The sequence below is a fragment of the Peromyscus maniculatus genome, chromosome 17, assembly GCF_049852395.1.
Source record: "Peromyscus maniculatus bairdii isolate BWxNUB_F1_BW_parent chromosome 17, HU_Pman_BW_mat_3.1, whole genome shotgun sequence".
Lineage (NCBI taxonomy): Eukaryota > Metazoa > Chordata > Mammalia > Rodentia > Cricetidae > Peromyscus > Peromyscus maniculatus.
The window spans coordinates 50147260-50163794 of NC_134868.1; the positions used below are offsets into that span (position 1 = coordinate 50147260).

General features: G+C 46.3%; 1 protein-coding gene across 1 annotated transcript in view; it reads left to right on the plus strand.

The window, feature by feature from the left end:
• Polb (DNA polymerase beta) overlaps window positions 1-16535 on the plus strand; it is a 34718-nt gene that overhangs the window by 17528 nt on the left and 655 nt on the right. Inside the window, exons 8-13 of the mRNA XM_006982993.4 lie at window positions 413-467; window positions 547-619; window positions 1102-1172; window positions 3524-3610; window positions 14151-14215; window positions 15178-15317. Coding sequence (XP_006983055.1) covers window positions 413-467; window positions 547-619; window positions 1102-1172; window positions 3524-3610; window positions 14151-14215; window positions 15178-15317 — 491 coding nt within the window. The remainder of the gene's footprint in view (window positions 1-412; window positions 468-546; window positions 620-1101; window positions 1173-3523; window positions 3611-14150; window positions 14216-15177; window positions 15318-16535) is intronic.

The window sequence follows — 16535 nt, forward strand, 5'->3', positions numbered from 1 at the left end:
CAGGTATCCTGGACTGGCCTTGAACTTGCTGTGTAGCCAGAGGAGGATGACCACCTCCTAAGCACTGTAACGGCCTGTGCCACCACGCCTGGTTCATGCAGGCCTGGGAATGGCACCCAGGGCTTTGTCCACGCTAGGCAAAAAGTCTCCCAGTTAAGTTGCATTCTCAGCCTCGTTTCTTTGCTCCTGTTCTGTGAACGTGAGTCTGAAGCTGAACAAAGGATGCCGTTCAGGACCTGAATCGATTCAGGAGTAGATGCCTTCTCCACACCTGCCCTGGCTCTCTTGTCTTCCCAGTGAAGTCTGGTCTTGATTTCTGAGTAGGATCTGCTTCTATGCTTGATAGGGCAGGCAGTTTGTAAAGAGATTAAAATTACACGGCAGTCCCTTTCCGTTTGCTGTGTCTTTGTAGATATTTCGAGGACTTTGAGCAGAGAATCCCCCGTGAAGAGATGCTGCAGATGCAAGTAAGGCTCCTGATGGTGGTCCTCGTCAGCCTGAGGATGCGGCTTGACTTGGATACTGACCTCATTTTTCTTCTGATAGGATATTGTACTCAGCGAAGTTAAAAAGGTGGATTCGGAATACATTGCTACAGTCTGCGGCAGTTTCAGACGAGGTAACATACTTCATAATCTTGAGTTATTCATGGCTTGATGGTAAACTCGCCTAGTCTGTGTGACAGTGTGGATTAAAAAGATGTGGTGGTGCACGCCTTTAATCCCAGCACTCAGGAGGCAGAGGCAGGCAGATCTCTGTGAGTTCAAGGCCAGCCTGGGCTACAGAGTAAGTTCCATGACAGCCAGAGTGGTCACCTGTCTGGAAAAAAAGAAAGAAAGAAAGAAAAGATGTAATTTGTGTCACTTCATAGACTTAGTAACATGTAGTAATAAGTAGACTTAGACATAATATTAGTTAAGTCTACTTGCTCATGGATGGGAATGTGTGAGACTATGGTTTATCCCATATTCTGTTGTTTCTATCATTGACCTGAGTAGATATGCATTATAGTCTAGTAGAAAGTTACCTTTTGGAAGTAAGGCCCTTCTAGTTTATTCTAGCATGGCCTAATTAGTAGGTATATGTTCTTTGTTATTGTAGGTGCAGAGTCCAGCGGAGACATGGATGTTCTTCTGACCCACCCAAACTTCACGTCAGAGTCAAACAAACAGGTGCCTCAGAATGCATAATCAACTGTGACCCATCTAACAAAGGAGGGAGCATCATTTTCTAACTGATAGTTGGATATTTTCATCATGTACATTTTGATCATTTATGGTGCTGGGGATTGAACTTGGGCCTTGTTCATGTTAAGCAAGGGCTCTACCACTGAGCTATAACACTAACCCTTAAGTTTATTTTCATTTTTCTAGGAAGTATATTATATATATTTATATATAGAAACAATTATTATTGCAAATTACTGTCAATGTGTGAATAGATGAATGAATGAATGAATCCTTGGGAGTAGAATCTGTTAATGCTCTCCACGCTGTGTAAAGTGAGACCATCTGAAGAACTAATGTGGAAGAGCTTCTTTACAAGTAGGCATGGGCCAGGAGCCTACTCTTGAGATGGGAATGCATGTTTGTTTTTTACCATGCTTGGTTCCTAACTGTGAGCTCCTGGTTCTATAGAGAAAAATCTGCACCTGTCTCTGATGTCACACAAGCAGGACGCAGACACCTGGCAGGTTCCTGCCCAGACTATGGACAGAGCATTTTCCTGCCGTGGGAGGAACCCTGTCCATCTTAGTGGAGACACTGGTGTCCACTAACAATCACCCTGATTGTCCCTTAAACTGATTGAGTTCTGTGAGAGGCAAAATGAGTTATAAAGAAAGAGTCAGTTTCTTGAGCATATCCTTACATTTGAAAAAGATGAAATTTAAGATGATATTTTCAGAATTATTTACTATTGATTTCAGAAATACTTAGCATAAAAGATATTTTTTCATTAAAAGAGTTTCTTTCTGCTACAGTAGGGCCAGAGATATGACTCAGCAGCTAAGGATGCTTGCCACCAAACCTGCCTACTTGAGTTCATTCCCTGGGTCCCACATGGTGGGAGGAGAAAACCAATTCTCTCAAGCTATTCTTTGACCACCACATGTGTACACATAGACACTAAATAAATAAATACAAATAAACTGTTGTGAAGCCTTACTTACTGAAAAATGTATAAAGGCAAATATTTTAAATTTTAGAATATTATGCATTTTAAAAATAGAGGTAATTCTTTGATTTTATGAAACCAAATTCTGTTCATTATCATTGAAAACATAAATGATTTCTAAGAAAAAGAATCATTTCATTTGGTGGTCAGGCATGGGGACATGTACTTATAATTCCAGCACCTGGAAGTAGCGGCAAGGGGTTCGTCATGAGTTCAATGGTAGCCTGCTCTACAGAGTGAGTCCCAGGCCCACCAGGGTTATGTAGCAAGATCTTATCTCCAAAAGAAAGAAGGGAAAAAAAAAAAGGAAAAGAAAAACAGTTCAATCTGAGTTTTCTACTAGAGGGAAGACATAGTCAACAAATGAAATGGGGGCCTGGGAAGATGGCTTAAGCCTTCCCTCCAGCCTGAGTTGGCTATGTGGAACCCACTTTAAAACCCAGATGTGCTGGTGGGCATGCGTCTACAATCCCAGCACTCCATGGCGAGAAAGGAAGTGAGACAGAACAGTCAGTGGAAGGTTGCAGGCCAGCATCCTGGAGAATGCTGGGTAGAACCAAAAGACTCCAACAGAATGAAAGGAGACAACCAGCTCTGAAGTGCTGTCCCCTGATTATAGACACTGCAGTGTGCATGCACTGCTACACACACACACACACACACACACACACACAAATAAATAATTTTGGAGACTTATGTCTGTAATTCTGCATAGGTGTCTGTATAGAAATGTACACACAGGTGCCCTCAGACCAGAGGTGTTGGACCCCCTAGAACTGCAGTTACAATTGGGAGCCACTTGTTATGAATGCTAGAAATTGAACTGGGATCCTCTGGAGGATGGCAAGTGTTCTTAACCACTGAGCCATCTTTCCAAATCCAAATCATAACTTTTCTTTTTAAAGGAAACAGCATAGGGCTGGGAATGTAACTCCGTAGGTAGAATGTTTGAATCTGTAGTATTCAAAAGGCCCTGGATCCCTGCATAAAAGAGGGCATGATGGTACAGGAGCAGGTTATCCTGGTCTGCATGTTTCTAACACAGGCTCAGTAGACCTTCTCAGAGAAAGAGAGGGAGGGAGGGAGGGAGGGAGGGAGGGAGGGAGGGAGGGAGGGAGGGAGGGAGGGAAGGGAAGGAAGGAAGGAAGGAAGGAAGGAAGGAAGGAAGGAAGGAAGGAAGGAAGGAAGGAAGGAAGGAAAGGAAGGAAAGGAAGAAAGAAAGAGACTAGCGGTTTAGGGAACATAGCTCAGTGGCAGAGACGAAGGCCCTGGGTTCACTCTCCAACACCAAAGGAAGTTTTCCTGTCCTAACGGTATCTTTCTTTACTTTCCTGTCATGATTACACAGCCCAAGTTGTTACATCGCGTTGTGGAGCAGTTACAGAAAGTCCATTTCATTACAGACACTCTGTCGAAGGGCGAAACGAAGTTCATGGTAAGTGTTCACACTCACCTGTGACTTAAGTTCATGGTAAGTGTTCACACTCCCCTGTGGCTTAAGTTCATGGTAAGTGTTCACACTCGCCTGTGACTTGTAGCTTTCTGTCCCTGTCACAGATGGCTGTAGGGCGTAGTGTACACGCCTTTAATCCCAGCACTCAGGAGGCAGAGGCAGGCGGATCTCTGTGAGTTTGAGGCCAGCCTGGTCTACATAGCAAGCTCCAGGTTAGCCAGAGCTACTTACTTAGAGCTACCCTGCCTCCAAACAACAATAAAAACAAATAGCGTAACTCTGAGAGCTTGGTAAAAGTAATTATCAGGATATCTTCACTCTCAGAACTACTTTCAGAATATTTTAGTAAAGGATTTTTCTCCTAAACTCTTTGTCAATAATTCGATTCATCAAAATAAATATTAGGCAGAATTTGCTCTTTAAAAATATTCACATTGATTGGCACACAGTCCTTTCTTAAAATAGTAAGTGGTTTCCTATCCTCTGACTCAGAAGTTTTTTGAGTGAGGCTAGAATTGCCTGATTAGGAGCCTGTGACCCAGTGGAGGGAGAAAGGGAATCCAGGTTTATCACAGGACACGCTGGAGAAGAGCCGTGTGCCAGGAGCAGATGGAAGGGACACTTGTAGAGAGTTCCCTGAGATCCATTGTGTCAACTGTCAGATTTCTGTGGACTTTGGATTGAGAAGTTATCCCAGCACTCAGGTTGAGGCAGAAAGATTGCCATGAGTTCAAGTCCTGCCTAGGCTACATAGTGAATTCCAGGCCACACCAGGCTACAGAGTGAGACCTTACTGCAAAGAAAAAAAAGAAAAAAACAAAACCAAGGTGTAGCAGATATATTAAAAACAGATGCATCTCTCTGAATAAGAAAATAGGAGTGCTAATAGAAATCGAGGTCCAAAATTCTTGCTGTTTTTCACTGGCTTACCTCTACTCTGTTTACTCCATGCTGCACTTTCCCCATGTCACATGACTGAAAGGGAAGCATTCTTTCTGAGCATGAGCGTGCTAAGCTTTGTGAGAGCCTTGACACTTGCATGTAACAGGGATCTTGATTTTTGTTCCTTTGTTTTTCCTGTTTTTGAGAAGATGAGTAGGGAGGTGGGGAGAATCTGGAAGGAGCTGGAGGAGGGAAAAGAATATGATCAGAAAATTGTAGGGTCAACTTTTTTTGGAAAAGAGAAGCTTTGAGTCCTAAGAACAACATGTGCTGATTATAGGCCAGGCCATGTCCTGGTGTTTGTGTGGCCTTTGTCTCTTCCTCCGTCAGTTTCTGTGACAGACACCTAGGGACAACAGTTTCGGGGTTAGTGAACAGGGGTTGGGGTATATGGGTGGATGTGTTCTTGGGGGTGGTGGATGTGGAGGCTGAAGGTCACTGCTGGGTGCCTTCCTCAGTGGACTGTCTTATTTGCTGAAATGGCCTCCTGCTGACTCTGGACTCAGGTTGGTTTAGACCGGCTGCTAGATTAGAAAGTCTATGAGTCCCCTTACCTCTGCCTCCCCAGTGCTGAGGGTGTGGGGTGAACTTCCCCGCCATGGTGCTAGGATCAAACCCAGGTCTCGGTGCTTGGTGGCAGCCATTTTGCCTGCTGTCCTGTCTGCAGAGCCCTTACTTTTATTTAGCATAAATTAACTACAATAAAGAGTTTTGTGATGACATTTTCGTGCATGTGTGTAAGATATGATGACATTTTCATGCATGTGTGTGATATGTTTTGATCATACCATTCCTTGTTCCTCTTGGTTGTCCCCTTCCCACTCACGTCCTCCTTCTCTTCCCAACTCGTCCCTCCTCTGCTCTCACGTCTTCCTGGGTTGCTGTGGTTGGTGGCCGGGTGTGTTAGAGTTGCTTCCTGGTGCATGAGTGGGGGCTGTTTATACACATGTGATACACGTGTGGGCTGCTTAGTTAGCAGTGTTTAATCCCCTGAAGAGAGGAGACCACCTGTCAACCACCATTAGCACCGTGTAGGTCCCCAGGGAGGGACTGCGTCTCCTCGGTGCTTCTTCGGCACCTTTAACTGCCTGTTAGTCCTCGGGGAGGTGTGGCCTGCTGAGCCCGGTGGCCTGCTGAGCCCGGTGGCCTGCTGAGCCCGGTGGCCTGCTGAGCCCGTCCTCCTCCTACAGCAGAATGGGGATGGGTCCGCTCTTGTGCTGGGATACCCAGGGCTGCTGAGAGTTCAGGAGGGCCCTAGCCATGTCTGCCTGGGAAACAGCGTTCCACAGCATCCCACCCTTCCCGCTCTTACATTCTCCCTGCCCCCTTTCCACTGTTCCCTGAACCTTAGCGGGTGGGATGTGGACGTCCCACTTAGGGCTGATGACAATAGTCACTCTTTCTCAGCTCTGCATTGGGAGCCCCTGCCGTAACTGCCACCTGCTGCTTCTCTGCCCAGCTGACAGCGGCCCTGACGTAAACACTCAAGCAGTTCAAGAGATACGCACACCGTGTCCATTTTAGAGTCCCACAGTAGCTAACGCGCTAGGGCCTGTATGCCCCCAGGCAAGGCTTTGGACCGGGTTTGTGGTACCAGATGTGAGTTTCCTCCTGTGGGGCCAACCTCAAATCCGATTTAAAAAGCGGTTGATGAGCCCCAGACAGTCATACCACTGTATGACATTTGTCCCCCAAGAGCCTGCATAGCACCGCCAGCTCCTTGGAAAGGGGAACAACACACTCATTTCTGGTTCTCATGTCTTAAACCGTTCTACAGGACCAGCCTCACCAGTTTGTGGCCAACACGGGAGTGTTGCGCAGATTTACATGGGTAGAGCAGCCCAGGGCCCAGGAATTGAGAGCCTTTAAGCCTTTTTACACTCCGGGCTTTGAAAGGCTGTTGGGGCCTCTGAAGAAAGTGGTTGGAATCAGTTGTGACAAGTAGCTGTTTGTTAGCCTCCTGTCTCAGTTAGGGTTTCTCTTGCAGCGACGAAACACCATGACCACAAGGCAGGTCGGGGAGGAAAGCGTTTATTTGGCTTATTCTTCAGCATCGCTGTTCACCACTGAAGGAAGTCAGGACAGGAACTCAAGCAGGGCAGGATCCTGGAGGCAGGAGCTGATGCAGAGGCCATGGAGGATGCTGCTTCCTGGCTTGTTCCCCATGGCTTGCTCAGCCTGCTTTCTCACAGAACCCAGGACCAGCAGCCCAGGGATGGCACCACCCACCATGGGCTGAGCCCTCCCTCATTGATCACTAATTGAGAAAACGCCCTACAGCCGGATCTCATGGAGGCATTTCCTCCGTGAGGCTCCTTCCTCTCTGATGACACTAGCTTGTATCAAGTTGACACACAAAACCAGCCAGCACACCCCCAGAAATGGAGGTAATTCAGACTATAGGAGAATGTGTTGGGTGATATAAGGGTCTCTAACAGAGACTAGGAATGGGGGCCTTTGAGGCTGGCTCTAGGCCACTTGGGATAGGGTCTGAATCTTAGGAATGTGGTGAGAGCTGCTGGAGTCTTAAAACGTCTTAAATGGTGAGAGCTCTCATGGGAAGGAGAAAGCAGGGAAGAAGGAGAAGAATGGTGTGGGGGTCGTGAGTGGAAGGATGGCTGACTGGAGTATTCACTCAGGGAAGGTCATTAGCATGTCATCTAAGGGCTGAGTTTAGGGAGATGGACACTGGTGTAGGAGAATGTAGAAAGGTACATATGACATCTTTTCAAGGTGGGGGATCCTGTTAACAGCCATGAGCATTTGGGTGTAGACCTTTCCTGGGTGTAGAAGGAGCTCTGACTGTAGAATGCAGTACCTCAGATTGCCATGAGGTGGCCAGAGCTCTTGACCTGGGCTGGCTATGAGAGACAACTTGTGTTACAAAGGAAAATAAGCTTTTTTAGTTGTTTGTTTTTTAAATGTGAGGATCAAATTGAGAGGATCACTGAGGAGACATCTCATCAGTGAGTCGGGGTAGAAGTGTGTTCACTCAGAAGGTGTCCTTTGAAGCAGCAGACGTCTGCTGTTATTGGGGGTGAGTGAGACCCAGTCTCACTGCATGACCCAGCCGATGTCCACTCTGGAATGGGTGTCCCCCGAGAAGAGAGTCCATCTGACTCTCTTTCAGAGGTCAAACCTAGTTTCATTCTACAATCAAAGCTGACTATTTGGTCAGGAAAATTTTATAAACCAAAACTGGCCATGTCTTAGTTGGAAAGGAAAGAGAGATTTATCTTCCTGAAGAAAGCAAAACCTTGGCTGCTTGTAGGCCAGGAAGTCTGTCTGGGAGAGGGAAACAGCAGACACAGAGGCTCCCGGCCACTCAGCTGGGTAGACTCACCCTGGATGTGCCGCTGCTGCTGGTCGTAGCTCCCCGTGAGTGCGGTGGCTCCCAGAAGGAAGAACTGGCCTTTTGCCCGTGTAGACGACAGGGGGTGACCTCCTTTTTCCGTTGCCTTCAGGTCCCCTACCAAAGTATAACCTTGGCCAGAGTCCTTCATTTCCATGAGAGCCTGAAAGGAACTCCCTAGCTCGTACCCAGAGGCCTTTGGATCTCACTGGAGAGCCTTCCCAGCCACATACCGTCAGTGGTCAGTGGTCCAGGCGGCTGGCCACCACAAGCACCAGAGTGAAGAGGAGCCGAGGGAGGCAAGGGCGTAATGTTCATCAACAGGGCCACCAAAATGTCACGCTGGGTACTGTCATGACAAGCCCGAGTTATGGAGGTAAACGTGTTTACGAGACCTGAACAGTTTTGTTTTGTTTGTTATCATTATAAAGGAAACATGCTGCAAGAAACTCAGACTCAGCAGGCCAATTCTAGGAGAGAATCCTTTTCCCTCGCTCAGGAAAGTCACCTTGTGCCATTTGTGTGGGGTCATGGTCTGGGTAGATAAGTGGCCATCTTAGTATCTTGTTTAAGTACTAACTTCTCACAGCACCAGTTGTCACCTGAGATTGGCCTTTTGGGGTCCCTGGAAGTCAGGCTTTAATGTCTGTTTGCAGCATCACAAGTCACTGGGGGTAAGGCTCCACGCAGTCAGAGTCGGCCTGATAAAATACTGAAATGTCTACTTTTACTTTCCTATTTAAAAATGAGAGCCAAATAGCAAGAATGAGTGTCACGAGGAAGGGAGCAGACACTTAGTGAGCATCTTCTACATTCCAGACACTGTTCTAAGAGTGTAGGCTGTGTCCATGAATTTAAGTACCGCTTACATTTGGGGTGTGAGAAGAGAGATTAAGTGGCTGGGTGGAGGGGTAGGCAACGTTGAACAGAGTGCTTAAGGCAACCTTCTTAAGAAAATGAGACTTGGGTACTGGAAAGATGGCCCAGTGATTAAGAGTACTCCATCCTCTTCAGAGAACCCATTTGGTTCCCAGCACCCACATCTGGTGGCTGCCAACCACTCTCTGCCCTCCCTGGGCACCTGCACATGCATGCGTGCATGCATGTATACACACACACACACACACACACACACACACACACACATCTAAAAGAAGTAAGTGAGACCTAAAGGAAGCCTTGGGGTGAGGGGAGTTATTCACACGCACGTTTATCTAGAGGAAGTGACCAACAGTGCCCTAAGTGATGAGTGTGTACTAAGCTGTCAAAGAAGTTACAGCCTCCAGACTCCTGAAGAGAGAGGGACTGCACAATAGATGCAGTTATTGATATGGGAAGAGGAGTCTTAATCCATTGATTCTAAAACCTTTTGTTGCTTTAATGACTGACTGATTTCAAAAATAGACCTATCTGGGGCTTGTTAAATAACCTTCGGGGTTGGGGATTTAGCTCAGTGGTAGAGCGCTTGCCTAGCAAGCGCAAGGTCCTGGGTTCAGTCCTCAGCTCTGAAAAAAAAAAAGCCAAACTATAAATAACCTTCAGAACCTGGGTTTCTAACAGGTATGGTGGCTGTCTTAGTTCCTTTTCCTAATGCTGTGATTACCTGACATAATTTTAAAAATAATAACAACAATGATAAAAGCAATTGAAAGGAGTCAGTTTTTCTTTGGCTCATGGTTCAAGGATATAGTCCATCAGAGTTAGGAAATCCTGGCTACAGGAACTTGAGGCAGCCATCATGTAACATCATGTAACACCTGCACTCAGGAAACAGAACAAGGAATGCTTATGCTCAGCCCACTCTCCTTTTCCTATGGTCCAGAACCTAGGCCCAGGCAATGGTGCTACCTCAGTGGGCAGGTCTTCCCACCTAGTCAAGATACTCTTCCACGGTCATGCCCAGAGTCCTGTATCCCAAGTGATCTGAGATGTCATCAAGTTGACTGTTGAGATTAGTTACCACAGTGGTTCATGCCTATAATCCCAGCAGTCGAGAACCTAAAGCAGGAGAATTGTCAGTTTGAGGCCACCCTAGGCTACATAGTAAGTTCCAGGCTCTCATTCACCTAGACATAGCTGAGAAGAGAGATTTCTGGGGTGGGGATGGGGGGAGCGGGGGCGGACAGACAGGGTCTCTTGCCCCCAAACTCACAGAGAAAACAGAATCTTAATTGAGAAAACGCTTCCATAAGACTGGTCTGTAGGCAAGACTGCGGGCATTCTCTTGGTTAATGGTTGATGTGGGAGGGCCCAGCTCACTGTGGATGATGCCACACCCTGGGCTGGTGGGCGTGGGTTAATAAGAAAGCAGGGTGAGCAAGCCACAAAGAGCAAGGCAGTAATAAACATTGCCCCTCTGTAGGCTCTGCTTCAGCTCCTGTCCTGACTTCCCTCAGTAACAGAGTGGGAGCTGGCGTTGTAAGAGGAAAGAAATCTTCCTAAGTGGCCTTTGGTTTGGTGTTTTCTGACAGCCGTGGAAACCCTAACTAACACAAGCCAGCCTGGGCTGTACTATACGTCTCAACAAAACACAAACACGGTGTCTAAGATAGTAGTGGTCAGATCCTCTGCAAACCAGCACATTCTAGATTATTTCTTTCATCAAGATTTTAATTTTTTTAATGTGTGTGTGAGTGCTTTGCCCGCATGTGTGCATTTGCACAGTGTGTGTGTGAGTGCTTTGCCCGCATGTGTGCATTTGCACAGTGTGTGTCCCTGGCACTTGTGGAGGTCAGAAGAGGGTGTCGGGTTCCTGGAACTGGAGCCACAGACTGTAAACACCGTGTGGGTGCTGGGGACAAAAGCTAGATGCTCCTGGAAGAGCAGCAAACGCTCTCAACTCTGAGCCGTCTCTCCAGCCCACTAGGTTATTTTAGAAAAGCACAGTCTTTAGGTTGTTGAGCTGTTCTTGATGGAAGTGTAATCCTTGGAAAGAGCAGTCATTTCCTCTGCAGTTGGATGTCTCTTTATACAAGAGCGCTTCCATTCAAGGGACAGCACAAGCTATCTGGACTGCTCCAGGACTGGAAAGGGTTTACTAGACACTAGGCATGAAACAAGAATCCATGCGATCTAAGAATTTTACAGCAACACAGAGGAATTCCTTAACATTCCCACATCAAAAAATAAAACTAGCCTTGAGAAAAAGAACAAAGCAGTGGAAGCCAGTTTCTGATGACAAAAGGCAAGCCTGTGCATCCAGACATCCTTAGCTGCAACTGAGCACCTCTTGATGATTCCAGCTGGAAACCACCATACTGGTCCACTTTGAGACAGAACTTGTTGATGCCAGGGAGGGTATGTTTCCTGGTATGAAGATGAGCATGTTTCTTTTTTGTGTGTGTGGTTTTTCGAGACAGGCTTTCTCTGTGTAGCTTTGCGCCTTTCCTGGATCTCACTCTGTAGACCAGGCTGGCCTCGAACTCACAGAGATCTGCCTGGCTCTGCCTCCCGAGTGCTGAGATTAAAAGCGTCCGCCACCCGGCTTACAGAAGCCAGAGGTCTCTTTTTGAAGCTATGAGCCATTCTTTTTTTTTTGCATTTTTCATTAAACTTCCAACTAGAAGGACAGCTAAAGAAAATACCCATTTCAGATCAGACTTTTCTGTTTTGCTGAGTGAGATAGCGTGGCTCTTAGTGACACATTATCTTGTACATTGGATCTATATAATGTTCTTAGAATATGACAGTCGGCACTTGTAATTGGAAATATGGTGGTTTGGGTTGGAGAGGTGGCTCAGCACTCAGAACATGCACTGTTCTTCCAGAGGGCCTGAGTTCAGTTCCTAGCACCTATGTCAGGTGGCTCACAACCTACCTATAACTCCAGCTGCAGGGGGTCCAACATCTGGCCTCTGGGCATCTGCGTTTCTGTGCATGTACACACACACACACACACACACACACACACACACACAATTTTTTTAATTTACATAGTGAAGTTTGTAGCTCATTTTACATATGTTTTAGTAATTGTCCTGTCCAGAAAATTTGCCCATTTTTTGGAAAAGGAAAAGTTGATAAAACTTAACTAGAGGGGCTGGAGAGATGACTCAGAGGTTAAGAGCACTGGCTGCTCTTCCAGAGGTCCTGAGTTCAATCCCCAGCAACCACTTGGTGGCTCACAACCATCTATAATGAGATCTGGTGCCCTCTGATGGCATACAGGCAGAACACTGTATATGTAATAACTAAATAAATCTTAAAACAAAAAAATCTTAGAAAACCATAGAAGCAGAGAGATAGATCAGTGGTTAAGAATACATAGTGATCTGGTGGTGGTGTCGCACACCTTTAATCACAGCACTCAGTAGGCAGAGGCAGGTGGACCTCTGTGAGTCCGAGGCCAGCCTGATCTACAGAGCGAGCTCCAGGACAGCCAGGACTGTTACACAGAGAAACCCTGTCACAAAAAAAAAAAAAAAAAAAAAAAAAAGGAAGGAAGGAAGGAAGGAAGGAAAGAAGAAAGAAAGAAAGAAAGAAAGAAAGAAAGAAAGAAAGAAAGGAAGGAAGGAAGGAAGGAAGGAAGGAAGGAAGGAAGGAAGGAAGGAAGGAAGGAAGGAAGGAAGGAAGGAAGGAAGAAAGAAAGAAAAAGAAAAACAAAACAAAACAAAACAAGAAAAAGCATGTGTATGTTCTTGCAGGAAACCAGAGCTGGGATCCTAGCACCCACTAGGGTGGCTCACAGCTGCCTGTAATGCTGGGGGCAGGTGTCCAGTGCCTCTGGCCTCGGTGGACACCTGGACTCAATTGTCCACCTCCACCACATTTACAGAGATGGTCAGAAAGGCCAGACTACTTCACACTTGACTTCATCTAATAAGAGGGTTTTTAATAATCAGATCCCCGTCTCACTGGCTCAGCTCTGTCCCACTGCCTCTACATTACCTTTGTCGAGTCTGTAGCTCTAGAGCTCAAAACTGTCCTCTGCGAGTAATCCCCGGACCTGAGGCCCTTCCCACATGTGCATGGTTAAAAATAAAAATCTAAAAAAAAAAAACCTCTAAAAGTATAATGAAAACTCAAGTGTAGAGAAGAAAGATGATCCAATAATCTTGTCTTTTAATTTTTATTATCTTTGATTTTTCTCTAAGATTTCTCCAAACTCTTCTATATCATATTTAAACTTTCCTTGACTAGTCTTCGTCTGTAATATTCTGCTTGCCTTATGAATCAGGTAATCTTCTGTTGTTCGTGAATATTACTGGCAGCTTTCTCAATTTGTTTGCTTTGTGCATAGTCATTATTTTATTGCGGTTGCTTTTTCCTGTTTGTTTTGGCCTCGTCTTTCATGCTTGGTACTTTCCTTGACTAATCTCTAGTTTAGAACCTGCAAAGGCTAACTAACTCCTACAAGCAGAATCCTCGTTGGCCCTCCCTGTGGTTCGTTAGTTATTCTGAATACAGTGAGAAGGTTAAGGTCGTACATCCCGCCGTGGGCACAACGTGTCAGAAACATGTCTTTCTACAGTGTCCAAATTCACTGACTAATAATAATGTTTACAAACCACAGAGAGGCTTCTCACGGGCTGCAGTTCACCTCGCAGTTTCGGTCCCCTGCTGGTTAAATGAAATGCTAACAAAGCTACCTAGAGAGATGCCGGGAGTGGACAGAACTGAGTAGCCATGGGGTCAGGCCGAGCTCCAGAAGTACCAGGACACCCAGGGCAGGGCCCAGGACTGGGTGTGGAGGGAGGGACCGGCAGGTGAACACATCGGAGACAATGGGAATGTCACATCAAGCAGTGGAGTCCGTCCTTTGACAAGTGCCCAGTAGTGACGCAACAAGTCAGCGGGACTCTGGTTGATTGACGCTTCAGGCCTGGATTCCTGGCATAGTTTTCATAATCCATGTGCCCATATGTTTCCAGTCTTCTTGGTGGGTTTACAAGTGAGACTTTCTCACCTGTAGGAGTGAGTCTGTGCCTCATGGGTGGTGCTGGGCATGGGGGCAGCCTCTCGGTGCCCAAGGGAGTACAGTTGTGCTGCCTCTGCATTTGTACCCAGAGTGGAGCCAAATGCTACTTCTAAGATGGAGTCACCCAGGGCACGGCAGTCTGAAAGCCACTGCCCCACACAGCCTAGTGCAGCCAGTGACTGCACAAGACGCAGCCTGGTCTCCATGCAGACCTCAGAGATGCCGCTATGATCAAAGTGCTCAGGACCCCAGGACTGCTGCTCCATGTTCACGTTTATGTTGTCTAAATTTTCTTCGAAATCTCCATGTAGGGTGTTTGCCAGCTTCCCAGCAAAAGTGATGGAAAGGAATATCCACACAGAAGAATTGACATCAGGTATGATTCGGATTGTGTTTGTTGGATCCTTTTCACTCATCTACTTAAGGTTATGTGCGTAGGTAGAGCCACCTTTATTAAGGGATGATAAATTTCTATGAAATACAGTGTTGGCTGAACTGTGTCCAGAATGGGGAACATCCCCGGATGTCATTTTCTCCAGATTTGCCCCTCAGCAGAACACTGGCCATAGCTGAAGTGGTCTCCTGTGCTGTAATGAGTAGATGCTGCTGTTCATTCATACACACCTTTATTACTTAGTGGGTGTGTAGCTGGAGTTTGGAGGTAAAAGCCCAGGCTCTGGCAGCCTGGACTCAGCTGCCTGTCCTCATATGTCAGATAAAGACAAGTAATGGTGAGAAGCTCGGAGAGATGGGTTCCACGTGTCTGCTCTGGGAAGGACCGATACAAGCTGCCGACATCCCGGCCCAAAATGGGGGAAGAATTCGAGCAGGGACTAAGGGAGGCGAGGCATGCACAGTAAGCAGTCTGGAAAGGGTGTGGCCCTAGATCCGTCACTGTCTGCGCTGGTCCTGCAAACCGGTCCATGTGTTCTTGAGAGATGGTCATTTCTGCTCCCGAGTGTAGCCGCAGCCTCGAGAGTAAATGCCCTTGTCAGAAGGAGGACCTGCGCTATTTGAGGATCCCCCATTCTGGAACCCCAAGTGACTCGAGAGGTTAGGGACAAGGGTGAGAGCAGAGCAGAACGCACACGACGAAGGCGGTCTTGGTTGTAGGTGCCGTGTGGGTCCATGGGAAGGAAGAGCAGCTTGCAGCAGCCGTAGTGACCAGCTGCAAGCCTGGGTCATGAGACGGTCGTCAGCCATCAGCCTAACGACCTGCTTTTCTTAGGTTATGGGACCACATAGACTTACTGTAGGTTTGCTGATCTTACTGATTTTAGAGAACCTGTATTTGCTAAACCTGAAATATGTGGTTAAAAAACAATTTTCCCTTCTAAGGTTGATCCCCAAAGATCAGTATTACTGTGGTGTTCTCTACTTCACCGGGAGTGACATCTTTAATAAGAATATGAGAGCTCACGCCCTAGAAAAGGGCTTCACAATCAACGAATACACCATCCGCCCCTTGGGGGTTACTGGTGAGTGTCTGTGACTGCCTTAGCAATAATTCTTTCATCCAGAGAGACAGTTATTTCCAAAGATGTTTTAGCTGGGATTGTAAGCATATGCCATTGTGCCTGTAATCCCAGGCTTGGGGGTCTGGAGGGTTGGATCAGCCGTGGCTACTCAGCAAGTCTGAGGGCAGTCTAGGCTATGTGAGCCCCCCTCTCAAAAATGAGGTATTTTAAGATAATAAACAGAGTTTTCTAAGAAGACTTTTAGTGATCCTTTATGTTTTTATCCCACAGGAAATAAAAGATACTTTTAAGGCCTCAGTTGATGGTGAATAAGGCAAAAGTAATTTGCAGCTCTGTTAGAACAGACACAGCGTAGCTGGGACAGTGCTTGCCCCGCATACATGAGGCCCAGGGTTTGACCCCGGCAAAGCAGGAGGAAAAGGATTAATCCTTCTTAGCTACTTAGGATGCTCATTAAAATATCTTACTGATCTAAAAGGTCTTATTTTGGTATATCTCTGAGACTTGTGAAGAACTTCCCAAGTTCTTCTCTTAGGATCACTGAAAACTGCTGACTGAGACTATGGCAGTTAATAGAGCATGGTCTTAGCATGTAATAAGGACCTAGGTGCCATCTCCACCACCCCAACCCCCACAGGGGAGAATAAAACAAAAAAATTACAGAATAGTTCCTAGGTAATGATTTTCACCTCATGCTTTACGATTTAAAGAGTAGGTGAGATGACTCGGCAGGTGAGCCCTTCCCAAAGCCTGTGTTGGTTCCTGGGACCCACGTGGTGGAAGGAGAACGGACTCCTGAAGTCCATTATCTTCCACACGTGCCCCCTGAGGCATATGCATACCCACATGTAGACATACACATGTTTATACCACACACACAAAATTAGTAAGTGAATATAATGGTTTTTAAAATCAGGATTGATTAATCTCTGTAGATCCTGTTTAACATGTCACAGTCTACTGTGTGGTTGACTAACAGTGTCAACTGGGAGAATGAAGTTTTACCATTTTGTCCTAATGTTACATAAAGCAGGGCTTCTATCTCATGTAGACTGGAGCATTGCTTTTCAAATTTAAACATGAATGCAGTTCACTTAGGTCCTCATTAGATGTGAGATCTATTTCATGGGCACTCAAGCATGTGAATTTCATTTCATTGGTTTAATTTTGGAGACACCTGCTTCAGGAGTCCATAATTCTGGTAAACTTCTAAGTGAT